We start from the raw sequence: 19,037 nt of genomic DNA, 5'->3' as shown, positions 1-19,037 counted from the left end.
CCTCAGCTTAAAGCTGAAGACGGGCTGCAAGTCTTCCCTCTTGAGTAGAACCTGGCATTCTAGCCGGTTGCTCAAGTTGGTGGCGTGAGTCAACGGCGTCTCATTGACAACTTCATAAACTCGCGAAGTAAGAATCAACCGTAAATACTACTCTTTATTAGCTTTGTTTCAACGAAACCTTTCGTGATGACCAACATCGGGATACCCAGTGGGCAATATGAAATCCAATGGCACTACACTCGTCACTTTCTCCTTCCCCTCTTCCCTCCCTTCTCTCGGCGGTGAAGGGTTGGTGGCATATTCTGTCAGAGATAAAGTTTGAACGCTAGGAGTACGCGGTATGGTGGGCGAGCCGCTGACTCCATTTGGAGTCTCCATCTCTGCCGTCATTACTTGTGGTGTTGTTCTCAATTTAGAGTTGTTGTTTTCATGGCAAGGGAGCTTTTTTGGGCTTGGAGTCTTATCGGCCATGAATTTGTATTGTGGGGTCACTGATAGGTGACTACTACCATAACTGGAGTCGGGAAAACGTTAATCCTAATACCGCGCAGAATCTCCGAGGAGCAACTGGAGTGCATAAGGCTGCGATGAGGAACGCTCTCACCACAATTCCGAGTGCGCAGCCATGTCGTCCACCAACATGCCGTCGTCCTTTGACGGAGACACGTATGTTAACCGGTATTTAAATTGAACCCGTACTGACATAGCTCAGAGAATTCTACGAATAGAACCGATGGCAGAAGCTGACCCGCCGGTTGAAAGAAGAGCCCCTCGTGCCTCTGGGTATGCGTCCAGCCATTCTACCAATGTATTGTCTAACGTTCAGTATAGGATGTGCTCTTACGTGTTAGGCACTTTACCATGCCTCTAAATCAATACGCTCCGGCGACCAACAACGCACGAACCGGATGTTCCGCGCCCGTATCTACGCCCAGGGTTTCACAATCGTCGCCATGGTTGCTGGCTCAATGTACTGGAAATCCGACCGCCAGAAGCGCAAGGAATTTGATAGGTGGTGGCAGAGCGCAAGGCGAAGGAGAAGAACGATCTGTGGATCAAGGAGTTGGAGGCGAGAGATAAAGAGGAGAAAGAGACCAGAGCTGAAAAGGAGAGAAGATCGAAGCGTTTGTCTGATAGATCTGGAAAAGGATAACAATTGAAGGTGCTTAATGGAGGAAAGAACCCGATATTAGCGCAGGTCAGAGCAGCGGAAGGGAAGGACAGCGAGGATGCAAGCTCGGTGGTTGATGGGAAGGAGAAGAAGCAGAAGTCAACTCTGGAATCTGTGAAGGAGATGATCATGGGGAAGAAGTAAAGGTGAGGGGAAGAAACCTTGTTGTATATATATAAGTGGCAGTGGGACGGATATATCTGGCGTTGGGGCTGGATTTGAGGGAATGGAATGTAATGGGAGAACAATGTACAATAACTGAACTCAACCTACTCACAGCAACGCATCAAGCATCTAAATCTTGTAACATGATTCTTCCAAATCAGTCACCGGGTTTATATTGCCTTAGAAGGAGCTATGTGTTGTCGCAAGTGTTTCATTGGTGATATTATTACAGAGCATAAGCTAATGTTACGTTGTGTAAAGCTCAAACAGCCACAATGAAAAAGTCTCATCCCCCCACGCAGTAACAATTAGCCATCAGCTCACATTCCCAACTGGCAAAGAGTAGCAAAATTCATAAAGCCCTCCACTGCATAGTAGCAGAGAACGTGCACCGTATCCAGCGTTACAGAAATCCTGCATCTCGAAATCCTGACATGATTATAGTGATTCTTTGCTCCGGGCCTCAGGAGAAGATCTAAGAGCGAAATCGTGACATGATTATAGTGATTCTTTGCTCCAGGCCCCAGGGGAAGATCTAAAATTCTGCTACTTAGTGAGGCCTTGGTCTCGGGGGCTGAAGCCTTGGTGATCGGGGTTATGGGCTTAGACCTTGGGGCCGAGGCCGTAGTGTTTGGCGTTGAAGCCTTTGAGTTTTTTGGCTGCCCTCGCCCTTTTTTGTACCCATTGCAAACTGAGTTTTAGTCTTTTTAACGGTAATGCTGTAGCTCTCCGCACCACTGTTTTCCGCAGGTGTGATCGTGCATGTATGTTGAAAGCCCCCCTTGGTGATCTGAAGCAACTGGTATGTTTTGTAATGGGCAATACGGCTCTCAGTCCCGAAAGCGAACTTCACGCTCTTAGCCGTAGGATCTTCCGTGAAAGCAGCGAATTTCAGACAATCTTTGCATGTACAGCCAGGATCTTCTTCTCGCGATTCTTTCGGACTTATATATCGAGGCTGAGGGCGCACATGCTGGGGCTCACAGCTCTTGTCTTGATACTTCGGAAGATGAAGGGCGAGCTGTTTCCGAATCGTTGCTGCTACCTGGTGTGCCATCATGTAAAACTGTATGTGTATAGGGTCATTTATTTGTCCTGGAGGCACCTCGTCAAGTTCTTTCAGGAGCGGAAGAGAAAATCCCTCGATGGTGGCTGCAGACTGTGCCACCGCCAGCGTGTCTAGCGTGCCAAAAAGCATGCCCATGTGCTGTTCAAGTCCTAGGGAAACGCATTGGTGAATAAGTCGCACAATATCACATCCCTGAACAGGCATTGAGAAACGCTTCCCCCCCTCGTGTCCAGGTTGAAGAGGGGCAACCTTGATAAGGGGAATGAAAACCTGTAGAATGCAATGGAATACATGTCGAGCAACTTTATTCCCAATGTTGCCTCTCCTCTGGCCGTCGGTAATAACTGTCAGGAAACGAAACACAGCTGCTGACTTTGGATGACTCAACCGTTCAGCATTCTTAATATGAAGGGTAACGGCAGGCAATACTCTGTTGTTGGTATGGATCAGCATTGGACTAACACGGAGCTTGACAGAGAGCTGCAATCTTATGTTTCCTTGAGGTATGTTTCGCCACATATAATAACAAATTTCGCGGTATTTGCACCATCTGCTGCAAACCTAAGCTGCCTCTCCACGAACGTCTGCTCTGCGCGAGGCTTCATCCAAGTTACTGTGTTCGCCAACACCACGGAATCTTTACATTCTACACAATAATCGTAGATTCCAATGAACGTTTTGAAGTCTTTGTACATGTGCTTAAAACGACGAATGGTTTCATCGAGACTACACATGGTCAGCTATTTTCATAGTTTCATATTTTGGAGAGAACATACTCGCACAGCAGTTTGTAGAAGCCAAAATGCTCCAAAGCGTCAACTACTGCAGACACTGGAACCTTGGCTCTAACTATGAAAAGAGCTTCACTGCAAAGATTTTGGTCATCCATGGATATGCCGCCGCGAATGACCGTTCCAAGTAGAGAATCCCTCATAGAAACAGATCTCTGAGAATCGGTAGCGTCAGTGATAGTGGTGTTCCGCCAATGATTTGCGTCTTCGAGAACAAGTTGACAGGCTCTCTTCAAGTCAACCTCCACTAATTTCCGTGTGAATCAATACAGGACCCAGTCAATTTCCGTATCCAGTCGCTCATTGCTGATACTGACGATTTGACAGATTCGAAATATAAATCAACGCAGGATTCCACTGGCATGAGGACCACAGCCTAAAAATCAGTATTGATTCACACATATGTTACTAGAATGTAAAAGTATCAAAGATAACTTTAACTTACAAATCGGCGATACACCTGATGTAGCGCAACCCTCCCCGTTGCTGATGTAGCTCGAGGTGTTTTCAGTGTTGAAAACATCACTCAGATTGGTCTGCACAACTTGAGATGCACTCCAAGGGACCATGTCAAGCACTATGGTGCCATCTAGCTTTACGAGGTCCTGAAGTTCGAGGAACTCTTCAGCCGGACCCTCGTGGCTTTCCCTTATGACCCGCAGCGCAAGTTTTGCGAGACAGAGAGAGAACCCATGCTTTGAGCACAGTTCAGAAAGAACATTTACCCTCTGGTTGTCATCTCCTTCGAGAACAGTATGCGACAAACTATGTCCGTCATACATGTTGTCTAGGGTGCAAGCCAGGAACTTTGCGGATGATGTGATCAGTTCAGCGTAACTGTTCTTCCAGAACAGAAACACAGATTCCAACAGATCCATCTTATTCTCAAGCGAAACAGGTATATTTACCTTGTCTCTGGAGTCAAGATCTATCTGTTCGTACATAAGTACAAGTCGATGCCCCAAAGCCACTTCCGTGAGTTCACACGTCATATCTGTGTACCTAATTAACAGTTACTATCAGAACGAAAATACGATCATTCAATTTAGTAGATACGTCAAACCAGAAGAGATACTGATAGCCAAAGGCAGATTGCGGTGCCATGGAGAGGACCTTGACCTGATCATCATGCGTGACGATCAAATCTCCGCCCTCATGTTTCCATGGCAAGCATATTGCCAAGGTGCCAAACACCCCTGGCCCCCTTTGGATCTAATGGGCATTACGTGTTAGCAAGATAATCAAATAATGAAAGTTTCATCGATGGTGGGTTACGCACCCCCGATGCTCTGAGAGCATATCTCCTGGCCCATAGAGTGTCATATTGAATGGCCGAAACCCGACGTTGGCTGGACCACCAGGTACTTTGAGTCTCTTGGCCACTTTTGCGACAACTCCTTCTACGGCTTTTTCCCACCCGGGGTCTGTCGTTTCTAACTGATGAGGACTGAGTTCGGTGATGTTGATCTCAGTGAGGTCCACGACGGCATTGCTCATTTTCGTATCCGGGTACGGAGGTGGACTCTTGAATTTAGCAATAAGCCCGGCATCTCTCTCGGACAGTGGAAGACCAATTCTAACCCATAGATTGTCAGGGCGGGATTGATCATTTTAGGACATGGCCCTGAGAGTGCAAAATGTTTGCCCCATGGCGGAAGGTTCTCCAGAGGAGGCATGTTCATCCGAAGTCAAGTTAAGGATCGCCTTGTTCAGCTTCTCCTTGATGGTGGTGAAGATTGGGGCTTCTGCTCCAAAATTAGTTACGGAAAAACAACACAGTATAATAAAGAATTTACCGACTTCTCGGGAAGCATTCTCAGCAATGTCTGGCCTGTCGTTTTTACGTGGATACTGGGCGAGGGCTTGAGTTTGCACACTGGGGGCATTGGAGTTGTTCTGCCTCAGTGTTTGAACATCTGGCAAATTGTTGTGTCTCGACAGCCCAACCCCAAGTTCAATTCCATAAAGGTCCGCATCAGGATCTGCCTTAAGGCTGAGCTCTCTGAATCTCTCAAACTCGGGCTCGGGTTTCAAAGGTCCATTGGCAGTAGTTGTGTCACCGTGACCAACACGTGTACGTTTGGTGCTGGGCTTGGTCTGCACTACATGTAGACGAACAAAGCTGTACCCAGGGTTGTACATTCCGTAATCCTCTGTGGAGGTACGGGATCTGGAAATGCCGCCTTGGTCATCGGACTCCCCGTCGGAATCCCGCTCTCTCTTCATGATCAGTTGTCTTTGTCCATGGAGTGTTCGCGGGTGTGTTGGGGTTGAAAGGTAAAGAGGGTTGAGGGTGTGTTGAGGTTGAAAGGTGGGGAGGGTTCGAAGGTGAGTTGGGGTTGAAAGGAGAACAAGGGAGTTGCGTTGCCTCTGGTTACGAAGTGTCCAGAGGGTTCGCGATTGTTGACAAGATAGATAAAAGGGCTGCCTATGAATATAAGGTGTTCAGAGACTTCGGGTTGGATGTGAAGTAAAGAAAGAAAGAAAGTGTTTGGTAAATGGAGGTGGTTCGGTAAAGGAGAAGTTTGGCGGTAAATGCAGGAACGCGTTTTGGTAAACGTGCGTTTGTGAGGTTAGGTGCATCAAGTGAGATTGTGTTGAATTTGACGCGTTGTGTTGTAGACGCGTTGCGTTGGGGAGAGCTGCCTCAGGAGTTCTCCTCTGGGTAAAAAAAAAAGGGGGGGGGGGGTGAGACTGGGTGAATTTAACGCCTCGTGTGTAGACACGACACTCACGCAGCCTTGGGGAAAGGTCATACCAAAAGCCGACTACTTAGTCCAGCTAGCTCCTGAGTATCCATCCATTGAGATCCTATCTATCTAACTACGGGAGTCTAGTCACCACCTCGTCCATAACCCCCTCTTCAATGGCTTCCAGACAACCCATCAGCCAAAGAAATGAGTGCCACGGAGATTCCACACCATGCCATATGTCATTTTCCCTGTTTTTGGACGCCGCCGCAAACTCCCACTGCTCCCCAAAAAAAAGACAAACCCCGCAGCCACATGCAGCCACATGCACAAGTGTCTCCCCATCCCATGCCGTCCACCCCTCCACCCAGCTAAATGCACCTCATCACCCCCACTCAAAGCGCCTCCTGCCCCTTATAATGCCCCGCGATCAAAAACGCCATCTCAAGCGCCTGTTTCTCATTCAGTCTCGGATCGCAATAACTCGTATAATTGGTCCCTAAATCCTCCTCATTCAGCCCCTCACTCCCGCCCATACACTCCGTGACCGCCTCGCCCGTGAGCTCCAAGTGCACCCCGCCCAGGTAGCTCCCCTCGTTCTTATGCACCTGCAGCGTCTTCTGCAGCTCGGAGAAGATATCCCCAAACACCCTTGTCTTGATCCCGCTCGGCGTCGACCGCGTGTTCCCGTGCATCGGGTCGCATTGCCAGACTACGCAGCGCTTGTACTCGCTCGACTCGACGGCGCGGATGTGGGCCGGCAGCAGCTCGGACACCTTGGACGCGCCGTAGCGAGTGATGAGGGTGATTTTGCCGACCTCGCAGGTGGGGTTGAGGGTGCGCAGGAGGGCCATCAGGTCGGTGACTGAGGTGGTTGGGCCGATCTTGACGCCGATGGGGTTGGCGATGCCGCGGAAGTACTCGATGTGCGCGCCGTCGATCTGGCGGGTGCGGTCGCCGACCCAGAGGAAGTGAGCGGAGGTGTTGTAGTAGGCTTTCTTGCTTCCGGTGGCGGAGGAGTCGGCCTCGGGAGCGGGGACGGTGGAGGTGGTTTTGCTGGGGATGGGGAGCTTGCGGGTTAGGCTCTGCTCGTACTTGAGGAGGAGGCCCTCGTGGCTGGTGTAGAGATCGACGGTCTGGAGACCGGCGGAGGACTCTGCGCCAACGCCAACAGCGCGCATCATGCGGAGAGTGCCAGTGATTGAGTCCACAATGGCCGTGTACTTGGCCTGCAGCTCTGGGTCCTGGACATGTCCCAAGCCCCAGTCCAGCGGGCGATGCAGATCCGCAAAGCCACTCGCCAGGCTGGCCCTGACGAAGTTGAGCGTCGCGGCAGAATGAAAGTATGCACTAGAATCCCATCAGTTCACATCCACATCACCCACGCCACGCCCAGTTCAAACTCACCTCTTCAACCTCTCCGGATCCAAATCCCTCTCCCCACCATCAAACCCATTCAAGATATCCCCCCTAAAGCTCGGAATCTCCTTCCCCCCCACCATCTCCATCGGACTACTCCTCGGCTTCGCATATTGCCCCGCCATCCTCGCAATCCTCACGACCGGCTTATTGCACCCGGAGATAAGCACCAGACTCATCTGCAGCAGCAGCTTGATCTTACTCTCAATCGCGCCATCCTGGCAATAATCGAACAGCTCCGCGCAATCGCCACCCTGGAGGAGAAACGCATTTCCCTGTGCGACGTCGCGCAGCTTGGCTTTGAGATTCTCGATCTCGTTGGGGGTGACCAGCGGCGGGAGACGGGAGAGGTTGGCGAGGACGCGCTCGACGGCGGGGCGGGAGGCGTAGATGGCGTCTTGCTTGATGGGTTTGGCGGTCCAGGAGGAGGGGGACCAGGTGGCTGAGGGGCCGCTGGCGGCGGTGGTGGTGGGCATGGCGGTGTTTGTGGCACTGGCGGCGGCGACTTTGATTTCTTGCGTTGGCTGGGCTGCTGCGGGGGGTTGAGGGATGGAGACCATTTGTGCGGTTTGTAATTGCATGTGTTTGGAGGTGAATATATCCTGAAATATAGTGTAATAGAGAAAGGAAGATAGTATGGAAGAAGTTATAAGTTGAAATCCAAGAAACCCAAAATCAATTCCAAAGTTCAGCTCTCTTGTTGTTCACAGGTGACTCAATGCAGTGAAACACACAACGACAACTCAGCTCCCACAAATCTCGGGCAGAAAACCCTCACCGCCCACGCCAAGCAACCACCCCACCAACACCTACACATCCCTGACGACAAATCCATCCATCACTCGTAACTTTAACCTCCCGCTTTTAGTTTACCTTGCCCAAATCACAACAACCACCCACGCCGTCTCACAAAACTCACAATACCCCGAAACCACCACATTCCACCGAACAGCACACCACCCACGACACAAAATGACAGACCCCCAACCCCCAACCCTAACCCCCGGCCCCACCCCCACCGGCGACATCTCCGACGAACTCCGCCCCGCGTCCGCGGAAGACCGCAAGGCAGCCGCTGCGCTCTCGTCTCTCGATACGCCGCGCGACGACGATAATGGGGGCGGGGGGAAGCAGAATGTGGATGTTGAGGCGGTGAGGAAGGCTATGGATCGTCTTGGCGAGGGAGGGGCGCGGGGGAAGGAGGGGGAAGGGGTGGGGCGGAAGAAGGAGGAGGTGAAGAGGGTGGTTAAGGTTGAGGCGGGGGATGTTAAGGTTGTGGTGAGTTGAATCTTGAGGGGAGGTGGGATGGAAGTGGGCGGGAGGGGATAATGACTAACGGGGACTAGATTGAGGAACTCGAGCTCTCGAAACCGAAAGCTACGGAGCTGTTGAAGGCGAATGATGGGGATCTTGTTAAGGCGCTGCGGGCGTTTGTTGCTGTTTGAGTACTGGAAGCGAGTTGACGAATGGGCTGAGATGGGTGGAGGATAGCTGAGCCGTGGCTTCCCTCGAGTCTACGACCGCGTGAGGAAGGCGTTGTGAGGTAAATGCACACAAAGTAGGCGCAGGAGACGCAATGAGCCGGGGATCCCCTGCGATAGCTGGGGAGTGTGATGAAGGATATGAGGACACGGATATCAAGGCGGAATCAAGCTGCCAAATAGGGGAATTATATGTGACGGAACGTAAATGAGAGATGTCATGAACACCAACCTCTCACCTTTTTTTTCACACGTGAGAACCAATAGTCATGTATACCACAGAACATCCCGACTCCATACACCAAACATACTCTATTCAAGGGTATTAAAATATCGAATTAATCTTTCCTTTTCCCTCCGCCCGCTTCCCTATGCCCCAATATCCCCAAAATCCCCCTGTCCCCGATATCCCCCTATACCCCCGCCGTTATCCAACCCCAACCCCAACTCAACCAACCCCAAACCCACACTACTTGGACAACGAGAGCTTCTAGCTCGAATCATCATCTGACAGCTCTTCAAATCGTCCTTCTTGCTGCATCGTCCGCATCGGGTTCTCGGCCTCGATGATGCCGTTCTTTTGTAATCTATTTCACCATTAAGATTAGCCGCCACTCCTCATACAAACCACAAAATGGATATCCCATCAACCCCCCCTTCCCCAAGGATAGATGGTATGGATAAAACGAAATAAAAAGGGGACTAACCGATCAAACATAACCATCAACCTCTCCGCCTCCCTCTCCTTCTCCTCCCTCGTCATCGTCGGTCCCTCCCAGGGCTCCTCACTCTCCAGCGTCTGCCCCGTAATCGGATTCACCGGCTTCCCGCCCACCATCCCAAACGTCCTCACGCTCGAACTACTACTCCTCTCCCCCACTCTGCTTCTCCCGCCCATACTCGCCGAATCATTGATACTCCACGCATCCAGCGCATTTTCAGGGATAGGCACGTTATTCTGGAATAAAAAGCCCGAGGCGAAGCCGTACCCGACGTTCTGGACAAAATTCTTGGCGTCCTTGTCGCTCATCTCGAAGAGGAGGTGTGAGAGCTCTTCGCGCGCGGTCGGGGCGAGGGGGGAGGTGGACAGCTTCAGGATGCGCGAGGAGAGGGTATTCGTGGCGCCTAGGGGCTTCAGCCGGTCCTCTGCCGTCGGGAGGAGGACGCGGAGGTGCACCTTAACAGGCCGCGGCGCGACGGCGTAAATCTTGCGCAGGACAGACAGCAGGGGGGAGACCTGCTGCTCGAGGTCGCGCTCCGGGTAGGCAGCCGTGGCGAGGTCGAGGAGGTTGACGAGGCGCTCGACGTGGATCTTTGGGTCGGAGCGGGGGAAGAGGTGGGACTCGGCGAGGTCGAGGGGGAGATTGATGAGGGCGCTGATGAGTTGGGCGGTGGGGGGTTCCATGGGGCCGGTGGGGGCGACGGCGCGCTTGAGGAGGAGGCGCATGATGGAGGGGATGGCGGGGACGAAGGCGGAGGCGCGCTCGCGGCAGAAGTGGGTGGTGTTGAAGAGGAGCTTGAGCGTTTCGGCCAGGGACATGTCTTCCATCGGGTCCGGCTCGGTGGATTCGGGGTTCTTGGCGTTCTTCTTGCTTTCCTTCTCCTTGGCCTTCTTCTCCTTCTTCTCCCTCTTCTCCTTGTCCTTGGTGGACATGGACGAGGCCGAGGAGGGGTCGCTCTCCTTCTTCTCGATCTTCTGCACCTCGTCGTACTGCTTGGCGTGGCGCGCGATGTTCTGGTTGACGTTCTCGGCGAGATGGTGGTTGTCGATCAGGTTCTCGAGGTCTATGTTACCGCCGTATGTCGTGAGGAATATGATGCGTGAGACGAGGAATTCGTCTTCGCGGTTGTCGTTGCTGAGTCGCTGACATAGCTTCATCTCGTAGTGTAGGTCGACGAATATGGCTCGCGACGAGGCGCGGAGGAGGAGTGCGTTCGCCAGGCAGCGCAGCGCATTGCGGGACGTTGTGAAGGAGGGACTGTTGAAGGCGTGGCGGGTGAGTGTTTCGATTCCCTGGTGCATTGGGATTAGCATGTAGGACAGAAGTGCAATTGCGCCAACGTACCTCTTGGGTGAAGATGGGCTCGGCGTCCACCGGATCTCGACCGTACATCTTCAGCTGCTCGAGGGCCGCGTCTCGCTCTGTATCCGTCAGCCTCGTGGAATCCACGTCGACCTCTACGTCTTGCTCACGATGTGGCAGCATGCAGATCTTCTGCAGGTCCAGCGTCAGCTTCTCGAGGAGGCGCTTCACTTCGGCGAGTTTTGCTGCGACAGCTGGTTAGCCCGTAGGTCAAAGGTAGGATGCGTCAGAGGGCAACGTACCTGCGCCTGTCAGCAGCGGCGGAGGGGCCTTCGCCGACACGCTCTTTGAGGATCTCATTTCTGAGAGGGTATACACAAAATGGAATGAATGTGTTGACTCAATCGCCCATGATTATATAGCACAGGTCGGAGGAGGAACGAGGCTGGGATGATGGCTCCGGATGATACAGGGCGATGCAGAGTGATGCAGGGTGTGATGGAGGCTGAGCTTCAATTCGTAGGCCATGTATGTGTGAAGTGTAGTCGAGAGTTGGCCGCCGGGGGGGGGGTAGGAGGAGGAGGAGAAGGTAGGAAGGAGAGGAGGGAGGGAGTGATTTCTTGTACGGAGTACGGAGTATGTGTGGCACTCTTGTGTGTGTGTGGCTGGTGCATGTGTGGTTACGTAGTTGTCAAATCCCCCATCCCCGTCAAGTTTCGCCAACAGTAGTTGACGAGAGTGGGTCAAACAAACACCTTCCCCTCGTGAAATCGTGAAGAAAGAAATTTCTCTTTTGTTGTCCACGAAAACATAACCCCACCCCGACAAAACATCGAGGCCGCCCAAACAATGCCTAGAGATTCATACACCGACGACGCACCGTCCCGGTCAGACCTGCGCTGGGACGCCGAGCGAGGAGACCGCGACCGCGACCGCGACCGCAGGCCCGGCCGTCCCTCCCGCCGGCGCGACCACTCCGCCTCCAGCGACGATGAGTTCGTCTCGCGTCGCGGTCCTCCTTCACGGGCAGCTTACGAAGATGACTACGTGCGTGTGCGCGAGGTTTATCGCGATGACCCCCCAAGAGACCTTCCCGTTAGGACCAGGACGACTGTCGAACGCCAGGTGGAGCGGGAGCGGGAGAGGGAGTACTACCGCGACCCGAGCCCGGAGCGGGAGCGTGCTCGACGACCGTTCAGGCCCGCGAGGCCGAGTATGTTGAGACGGCAGAGTAGTCTTGATACATTCGACCGCCAGCCGACGATGCCACGGTACATGCAGAGGGAGGAGGCCGGGCCGTTGGCTGTGCGACGCGGTGAGAGGGAGGGTGAGGAGGATAGGGCATACCCCCCGGAGCGCGTCAGGGAGAGGGAGGTAGTCCGCGAGAGACGGCGGAGTAGGAGTCGTAGCTTGAACAGCACGTCGAGCTCGGAGTCCTCGCAGGCGAGCACGGTGAGGACGGGGAAGAGCCGGTTTCCGAAGAGGGGGAAGACGAGGATGCCGGCGAGGATGGTGAGTAAGAGGGCTATTATTGAGTTGGGGTATCCGTTTGTGGAGGAGGTGAGTGTGCTGTTGTCCTGTCCTTTGTTGGGGGGGGTCGAGAGAGAGACGTGGGCTAATTCGGAGCAGGACACGACGATCATTATCCAGAAAGCTCTTGGGCGAGAACACATTGATGAGGTCCTCCAGCTCAGTGAGAAATATAGGAGGGAGATAAGTACGTCGCAATTCTTACCTCACCATCTCCCATCCACCCACCCACCTTCTCTGCCCATCCATTCCACCAACATAAAGCCATCCGAGTCCCTACTAACCATCATTCCCAGAAACCGAACACGTCGACAAAATCGTCGAAGAAACACACACGGAGACAATCTACACCCCACCCCCCGCCCCCGCCCCCATTCCTCCCCCCGTCCAGCGACCGCTTTATTCTCCTCCCATCTACGCACCTCCCGCAGTAGTAGAACAAAGAATCTACTCCCCCCCGCCAGTCCGCCACCAAGTCATCCACGTCCCTACCCCCCCGCCCCCCGCACCAATCGATTACTCCCAAACCCCCGAGATAATCCAAGTCGACCCCCCGCGCTCTCGCTTCCCCCCCACCCCCTCTACCGACCTCGTCACCACCACATCCGCCACCATCTACCAAGAGCGCTACGGCAGCCCCCGCCCCCACCCCCACCATCACCATCGGAGTCGCAGCATGGGTCCCACGCCGCGGCACGTCGAATCCAGCCTCGCCTTAGCGCCTATCCCGGTGTTTGGGTCGGGGCATCGACATCGCCATCCTAGGTATGAGGGGGAGGGACGGATTGTGAGGGTTGAGCACATCCGGGACGCGGATTATAGGCGCGGAGAGGAGGGGGAGCTGGTGCTTTATGAGAGGGGGGAGGAGGTGGTGGATCCGGTGGCGGCGGTGAGGAGGGATCGAAAAGGTAGGATGAGTCTTGTTGTTCCGAAACGGTATCGCTGAACTGAACTGCCTGGCTGCTTTGTGCGGGCGGCGGTGTGGTGGCGGTGCTGTGGTGCTGTTGTGGTGTCTTTTTGAAGGGCCTGCGCTGACTTTGTTTGGGCAGGCCCGAATCCGAGGGCTGTTAGGGCGATGATGAGGTTTGTTACCTGATGTTGGGGTTGGGAGGGGAGGGAGGGATGTTAGTTGGGGTTGGGAGGGGAGGGAGGGATGTGAGTTGGAAGGAGACGAGGGAGGAGTGCTAAAGGGAGGCTGTTGGGGGCGTGGGAAGGATTTATGGTTTTGTTCTCTCCGTAGGGAGGATATACTCGGGAGGATACACTCTATATAGCATAGTACGTACTATAAACGGCCGCCTCTACCATACTGCACTGCACGGCTCCTAGTGAATTAATTCATGGGCAAAAGTTGTATATACCCGGTAAGTTCATAAATAAGTTTTATATACCATGGTGATTCTTACTAAGCAGGAAACCACTCAACGCGCTCGGCGCGTTGCCTCCCTCCCTTGCGTTACCTCCCTCGCCGTTGCTCCCCCTCGCCGTCGCCCTCCTCGCTGTCCCAGCTGACTCGCTAGCCGCTGCCCTCACTGAGGCACTCGACGACTCTTCGGAAGCCCTCGCTCAGGCCCACGAGGATGGCTTCTCTTGGCGAGCTGACCGTTCCTATGAACGGTCAGCTCTACCTCGACCTAGACGCCTGGTCGAGAGCCCTTAACGACTGGGCCGAATGAGGCCGTCGAAAGGAGCGACAGCGAGGGGGCGACGGCGAGGGGGCTACGGGGGACTACGGGGGGGGGGATTGGGGGGTTTTTACTGGTCGCAAAGGGTTTCATATTATGTAGGGTATATAAAACTTGGGCAAAAACTCCATCTACCCGGTAAAAACCCAAATAAACTCTATCTACCCGGTCGATTACCACGTGACCATCCACCACCCAATCCACCCGTAAATCCCCCTGTTCTCATATGAGAACAGGCCGTAAACCCCCCATAACTCCCCCCGTAACCCCCCCTGTAAACTGACCTGTTCTCATATGAGAACAGGTCAATTGTGAGGCCTGCGGCAAGTCCTGGCATTGTGCCCAGGCTCGCCGCAGGTGCCGCAGCGTGTACGGACCAAGTCCGGCACGGCGGCAACGACTGCCCCAAGCGGCAGAAGTCCTCCATGATCCCGTCGTTCCTGGCGTCCTCGAGGACGCCGGGCATCTTCCCTCCGAACCCTCTCTTTTCGGGGACGGCCTCGGGGGATTCGGGTGACTGGGGGGTCACAGATTCCTCCTAAGGCGTCAGGGTCTATCGAAAGACCCTCGACAGAGACAGGAGGCAGAGGCAGTTCATACTGCCTCTGCCAGCACGCGGCAGACAGCTCTGTCGGAAGAAAGGGAGTCAATTGACTCCCTTGTCGAAATATAAGAGTCATGGCGTGCCCACAAGGCACGCCATTCTCTTGGTATCGACGGCAAGAACAAGTTCTTGCCGTCAGGTCAACGAGGTAGATCCTGCCATTTGGCTGGACTACCCGTGCCTCTGTTAGGGAGGATATCTGGAGCCCATTGCCATGGGCCCAGTTCCTCCCCTCCTCCACCAACCTAGTGAGGAGAGGAGGCCATTGCCCTTTAGCAATGGCCTCCACAGCCAAAAGAGAGCGCTCCGCACGCTGGGCCATCACCCGGTGCCAGAGCGCATCGAGAAGCTCCACGATTGGGAGCTCTCGATCTGTGCGGATGAGCTTATTAAAGCTCTCTGCAATATTTGAAGTATCGTGGCCGTATCGACGGCCACGAAACTTCGCCAGAGCCCACCGTTCGGGCTCGGCACCATAATGTTACGACGGAACAAGAAGGCTGGCCAACTACAGGACAGGAAGGAGGGAGGTCGCATGAGACCGGCCCTGGTACCTGGAGGGGCAGCGGGGAATAGTAGTTCTGAAAGTATCACGTGACGGACTCGCAGGATGATGAGAAGAGTCCTAAGAGTCCAGGACTCCGAGGACTCGAGTGAGTTCCCAGGAGTCCACTAGGCACGTGACGGACTCGCAGGATGATGAGAAGAGTCCTAAGAGTCCAGGACTCCGAGGACTCGAGTGAGTTCCCAAGAGTCCACTAGGCACGACGCCACTATATAAGTAGATAGTATTTCCTTACATAGGAGCTTCGTGCTCAACTCAATACAGTATTTGTTATATACTAGTAACGTGTTACTTGAAGCCTTTGTGTCTGATCCCCTGCCTCCTCTGATAAGTAAACCTTTACGCAAGAGAACCTCTGTGTCTTCTATCGTTTAGAAGTCAGCGTTACACATAAAGGTATGCTGATGCTTCGGGCTTTAAAGCCCGAAGCTCCTCCAAAAGCCCGTCGAATTGGGCCACAGTTGTGGCCCGGGCAATCTTCCAGAAGAGGGGTAGAAGGCCCCTCCCAAACCGCTCTGAGAAATTCTCAGAGAGGTGACGACAGCAATGAGCTATCACCACCTGCGGAGAGAGAGTTCTCTCCGCAATAAGAAGCCCCTTGTCTCTATCAGAGACAAGGGTGCTTGGCTCGCTCACGAGCTCTGGGAGGGACCACTTGAGGTGGTTCAAAAACCACTCCCAAGAGTCCGCGTTCTCCGACTCGGCCACTGCCCAAGCAAGTGGCACAATGTGGCCGTTAGCATCAATGCCAACGGCCACAAGAAGAGTAAGGATGAAACGGGCCTTTAAGAAGGTCCCGTCCACTGCAACAAGCCGGCGTGAGGCTTGGAACGTGGCCCTGCTCTCCGCAGGGCACACAAAGATCCGTTGGAATCGGTCGTGTCGATCTCGAACGAGATCAACATGAACTCCTAGAGCAGATGCTTCCAGGAGGCGCTTATATGAGGGCAATAGCTGAAAGCTATGCCTCTGCGCTCCAATATCCCCTACGAGAAGGCGTAGCAACGATTGCTGCGCCCTCCCGTAGAGAATCCCCTCCGCGAATCGAACGCGGAGGAGCTCAACAATCTCCCTTGGCGTGGTCTTCTTCGACACCCGTAGGTGTCGAGAGACCACGCCGTCCAGCCATTCTGCCTTTGAGGAGGAGGCAAACTTCTGCTGCCCCCTCCCCACGCAAGTGTGTGCCCCCTCAACGACGACGAGCTTCCATTGCTCGTCGTCAGGGCTGGCTCGGACACGCCAGGCACAGCCCTCCTCGGGACAAACGGCCGTTGCCCGGTCTTTGTCCCTCCTCTGGAGCCGCCAGGAGAACTTCTCCTTGACGGCCCAGTCGTCTAGGGCGCGGGACCAAGCGTCTAAGTCGAGGAACTCGCTGCCGTCGACAGGGACAGCGAGTTCGGCCAGCGAGGCCATCGTCAGATGCGGGGGCGGGGGCGGGGAGGCGGGAGTTTGTGCCTCGCGCGAGGGCTTCCGAGGGGGGTTTCGAGGGGTCAGAGGAGCGAGGGAGAGAGAGATCCTAGGAGGGGTCAGCGGGGCTCTAGATGGAAGGGTGAAGAGGTGTAATGGTGGGTGCACCAGATGTGAGAATCTAGCCACCCAAGGAAGGGATGAATTTACTAAGACAACACACTGTCTTAGAAAACAGAGCCAAAGGGTCGTAGCTTAGACTATTCCACAACGCAGCAATCAGCTGTGTGATGTAGTGAAGTGGTTCAGACAAGTTGCAACAAATGTTGAGTCTGGGAACTCAGGGGTAAGTCAGAGGTTAACACCTCACTGACTTTTCAGAAACAAGGAGTAACAAGATGAATGCTTGGAAGGTTGGAAAAGACGTGGAAGTATGTGATAGTCGATTTACTGTATTGTCTGCTTGCCCTTTCTTAAGGAAAGGGCAATCCTATTTATGCTAAAGGAGTGTAGTTCTCTCATTTTCCAAGACTTTCCATGACTTACCAGGCTTGGTAACTGTAGTCGACGTAAGAGAATCCCATAGAACCATCTCTTAGGTTCGTAGCCTATAGGAAGTAAAAGGAGGTCCAAGGTCAGAGTACCCCTATAGACAAATTATGTCATAGACAAATTATGTCATAGACAAATTATGTCATAGACAAATTATGTCATAACTTAACCAATCTTGTGGGTAACTAAAGAGCGATGACATGTAATGAATCATAGAGGTTCGTAGGAGCTTTTAGAGCTATCGTTCATGCTCCTAGGCCTCTAGTTGGTAGAGATATGTCATGTGGTAGTATGAGTGATGTCATGTAATGAATCATAGAGGGTTGTAGAGATATGCTATGTGGTAATATCGGCCCAGTAACTAAGGAGCGATGACGTGTAATGAATCATAGATGGTTGTAGCAATCGTTGAGTAGTATTGCTCTTGTTGTTGGTGTGATAAGCCAAAATATGTATAGTGACTTGTAGGTTTGAGGAGGAGATTTCCAAGTTTGCTCTTGACTTTGATAGCAAACTGAGTGCAACGAATGTCAGTATGACAAGAGGGAGGAAAGGAGCTTCGGGGGTCTCAATTAACCCCCGACTTACCGTACAATTGAGTTGGCAAGTGTTGCCAGCTCAATTGTTTCGAAAAGGCCACATGAGAGTACGTGCTCTCATTGGCCTGTTGCGGGTTCCGAAAGGGGATAAGCGCTTGCCGGGTAGATGGCGTTTTTTCACCTTTGTACCGGGTAGATGGAGTTTTTGCCCATAAAACTTATCACGTCAAATGCAGGGTATATAAAACTTTTGCCCTTAATTCATAATGATAACTTAATCTCCAATCCTTGACTCGACCACCCTTCCAACCCGTCCCTCCCCTCCCGTCCCTTCCCCCCCTTCCCTACCCTCCCGTCCCTCCCCTCCCATCCCTCCCCTCCTCTCCACCAACAGCACCTACGGAGGTGTTGTTCATAAGTTTTGTGAGTGGGTCGGGCTAGGGCCCCCTGCGTAGGCTGGTTTGGCAATTCTGGCCAAAGTACCGATTCTCACGCGTCACGAACACTTGAGTGTGAGAGCAATCAATTCTGTAGAATAATGAGTAGAGTAGATACCTAAACCCCTATATAAAACTATACTATAAGCCTAGTACTCTGTGTGCATACCATTTGCAGCAATTACTGCTGCCATACGTGTAGGCATACTATTAAGGAGAGCATTAAGCTCAGCTTCTCCAACTTGCTCCCATGCTTCCTTAACAGCTACACGGAGCTGGTCGTAGGACATATGTTCTGGATGATTATCTTGTAGATAATTCTTCATAATATGCCACACCCGTTCAATTGGGTTGAGATCTGGTGAATACGGGGGCCATTCTATAGGGCAAATACCACGGGATCTCAACTCTTCATATGTTGCACCTGCTCTATGACCTGAAGCTCCATCTTGCATCAATGTAAGGCCTGGGTATAGGCGTAGCCAGCCGTGGATTAGAGGGACAGTATGAGCCATATAGGACTCAGCTCCTATTTTCCCATATTCCTTCTCCCAAAATAGTATAGGACCCTTTCCAAGACCACCTGAGAAGCAGCCCCAGAACATCCAACCTCTAGGGATTGTTAGTAAATCCTATAGTAAATAGGAGTCTCTTACCTTCTCCGTTGTACTCTATCTACAACACATGTATCATCCCACATTTCCCCTGCTTTTCGAGTAACCCATGTACGAGTATGGCGGCCTCCCGTTACCCACGTCTCGTCAGTCCAAAGTATCCTATTCCAATCATTCCGTACCCAATCCTTATGTTCAATAGCCCATGAAAGTCGCTTTTGTCAATTTGTCTCTGAGATAATAGGCTTCCGCATAGCAATCCCTTAATAATTATTAGTCTATATAGTAGTAAAG

General features: G+C 52.9%; 9 protein-coding genes across 9 annotated transcripts in view; 3 read left to right on the top strand and 6 right to left on the bottom strand.

Moving 5' to 3' along the window:
- VC83_06077 (uncharacterized protein) overlaps positions 1–463 on the bottom strand; it is a 2,119-nt gene extending 1,656 nt beyond the window's left edge. Inside the window, exons 1-2 of the mRNA XM_024469683.1 lie at positions 196–463; positions 1–147 (exon numbers count right to left, since the gene is read on the bottom strand). The exon at positions 1–147 is cut by the window's left edge and continues 70 nt beyond it. Of these exons, the coding sequence (XP_024324230.1) occupies positions 1–147; positions 196–390 (342 nt within the window). The 5' untranslated portion in view covers positions 391–463. The remainder of the gene's footprint in view (positions 148–195) is intronic.
- A 162-nt stretch (positions 464–625) lies between these two features.
- On the top strand, positions 626–1,315 carry RCF1_2 (Respiratory supercomplex factor 1, mitochondrial; the record flags this gene model as incomplete). The annotated part of the gene is made up of 4 exons (XM_024469682.1): positions 626–666; positions 715–808; positions 852–1,124; positions 1,163–1,315. The coding sequence occupies 4 exons, from the start codon at positions 626–628 to the stop codon at positions 1,313–1,315; spliced, it is 561 nt and encodes a 186-aa protein (XP_024324229.1).
- Positions 1,316–1,931: 616 nt separating this feature from the next.
- Positions 1,932–2,924, bottom strand: VC83_06075 (uncharacterized protein; the record flags this gene model as incomplete). Its single annotated transcript, XM_024469681.1, has 1 exon — positions 1,932–2,924. The coding sequence occupies one exon, from the start codon at positions 2,922–2,924 to the stop codon at positions 1,932–1,934; it is 993 nt and encodes a 330-aa protein (XP_024324232.1).
- Positions 2,925–3,537: 613 nt separating this feature from the next.
- Positions 3,538–4,188, bottom strand: VC83_06074 (uncharacterized protein; the record flags this gene model as incomplete). The annotated part of the gene is made up of 2 exons (XM_024469680.1): positions 3,538–3,572; positions 3,642–4,188. 2 exons carry the CDS (start codon positions 4,186–4,188, stop codon positions 3,538–3,540), a joined length of 582 nt encoding a protein of 193 aa, XP_024324231.1.
- Positions 4,189–4,807: 619 nt separating this feature from the next.
- Positions 4,808–5,422, bottom strand: VC83_06073 (uncharacterized protein; the record flags this gene model as incomplete). Its single annotated transcript, XM_024469679.1, has 2 exons — positions 4,808–4,941; positions 4,993–5,422. The coding sequence occupies 2 exons, from the start codon at positions 5,420–5,422 to the stop codon at positions 4,808–4,810; spliced, it is 564 nt and encodes a 187-aa protein (XP_024324226.1).
- A 560-nt stretch (positions 5,423–5,982) lies between these two features.
- On the bottom strand, positions 5,983–8,020 carry ARO8_1 (Aromatic/aminoadipate aminotransferase 1). Its single transcript, XM_024469678.1, has 2 exons — positions 7,294–8,020; positions 5,983–7,236 (listed from the first exon to the last, which is right to left on the bottom strand). The coding sequence occupies exons 1-2, from the start codon at positions 7,884–7,886 to the stop codon at positions 6,282–6,284; spliced, it is 1,548 nt and encodes a 515-aa protein (XP_024324225.1). The 5' UTR covers positions 7,887–8,020; the 3' UTR covers positions 5,983–6,281.
- A 34-nt stretch (positions 8,021–8,054) lies between these two features.
- VC83_06071 (uncharacterized protein) lies at positions 8,055–9,015 on the top strand. Its single transcript, XM_024469677.1, has 2 exons — positions 8,055–8,583; positions 8,652–9,015. The coding sequence occupies exons 1-2, from the start codon at positions 8,278–8,280 to the stop codon at positions 8,748–8,750; spliced, it is 405 nt and encodes a 134-aa protein (XP_024324228.1). The 5' UTR covers positions 8,055–8,277; the 3' UTR covers positions 8,751–9,015.
- A 202-nt stretch (positions 9,016–9,217) lies between these two features.
- Positions 9,218–11,490, bottom strand: VC83_06070 (uncharacterized protein). Its single transcript, XM_024469676.1, has 5 exons — positions 11,113–11,490; positions 10,981–11,055; positions 10,853–10,929; positions 9,494–10,800; positions 9,218–9,373 (listed from the first exon to the last, which is right to left on the bottom strand). The coding sequence occupies exons 1-5, from the start codon at positions 11,168–11,170 to the stop codon at positions 9,277–9,279; spliced, it is 1,614 nt and encodes a 537-aa protein (XP_024324227.1). The 5' UTR covers positions 11,171–11,490; the 3' UTR covers positions 9,218–9,276.
- A 48-nt stretch (positions 11,491–11,538) lies between these two features.
- On the top strand, positions 11,539–13,445 carry VC83_06069 (uncharacterized protein). The gene is made up of 4 exons (XM_024469675.1): positions 11,539–12,370; positions 12,440–12,527; positions 12,637–13,248; positions 13,390–13,445. Exons 1-4 carry the CDS (start codon positions 11,660–11,662, stop codon positions 13,434–13,436), a joined length of 1,458 nt encoding a protein of 485 aa, XP_024324071.1. The 5' UTR covers positions 11,539–11,659; the 3' UTR covers positions 13,437–13,445.
- The last annotated feature ends 5,592 nt before the right edge of the window (positions 13,446–19,037 follow it).

Source organism: Pseudogymnoascus destructans, assembly GCF_001641265.1.
Source record: "Pseudogymnoascus destructans isolate 20631-21 unplaced genomic scaffold scaffold_10, whole genome shotgun sequence".
NCBI lineage: Eukaryota > Fungi > Ascomycota > Leotiomycetes > Thelebolales > Thelebolaceae > Pseudogymnoascus > Pseudogymnoascus destructans.
Note: the sequence above shows the minus strand (reverse complement) of the source record. Positions and strands in the feature narration are given on the sequence as shown.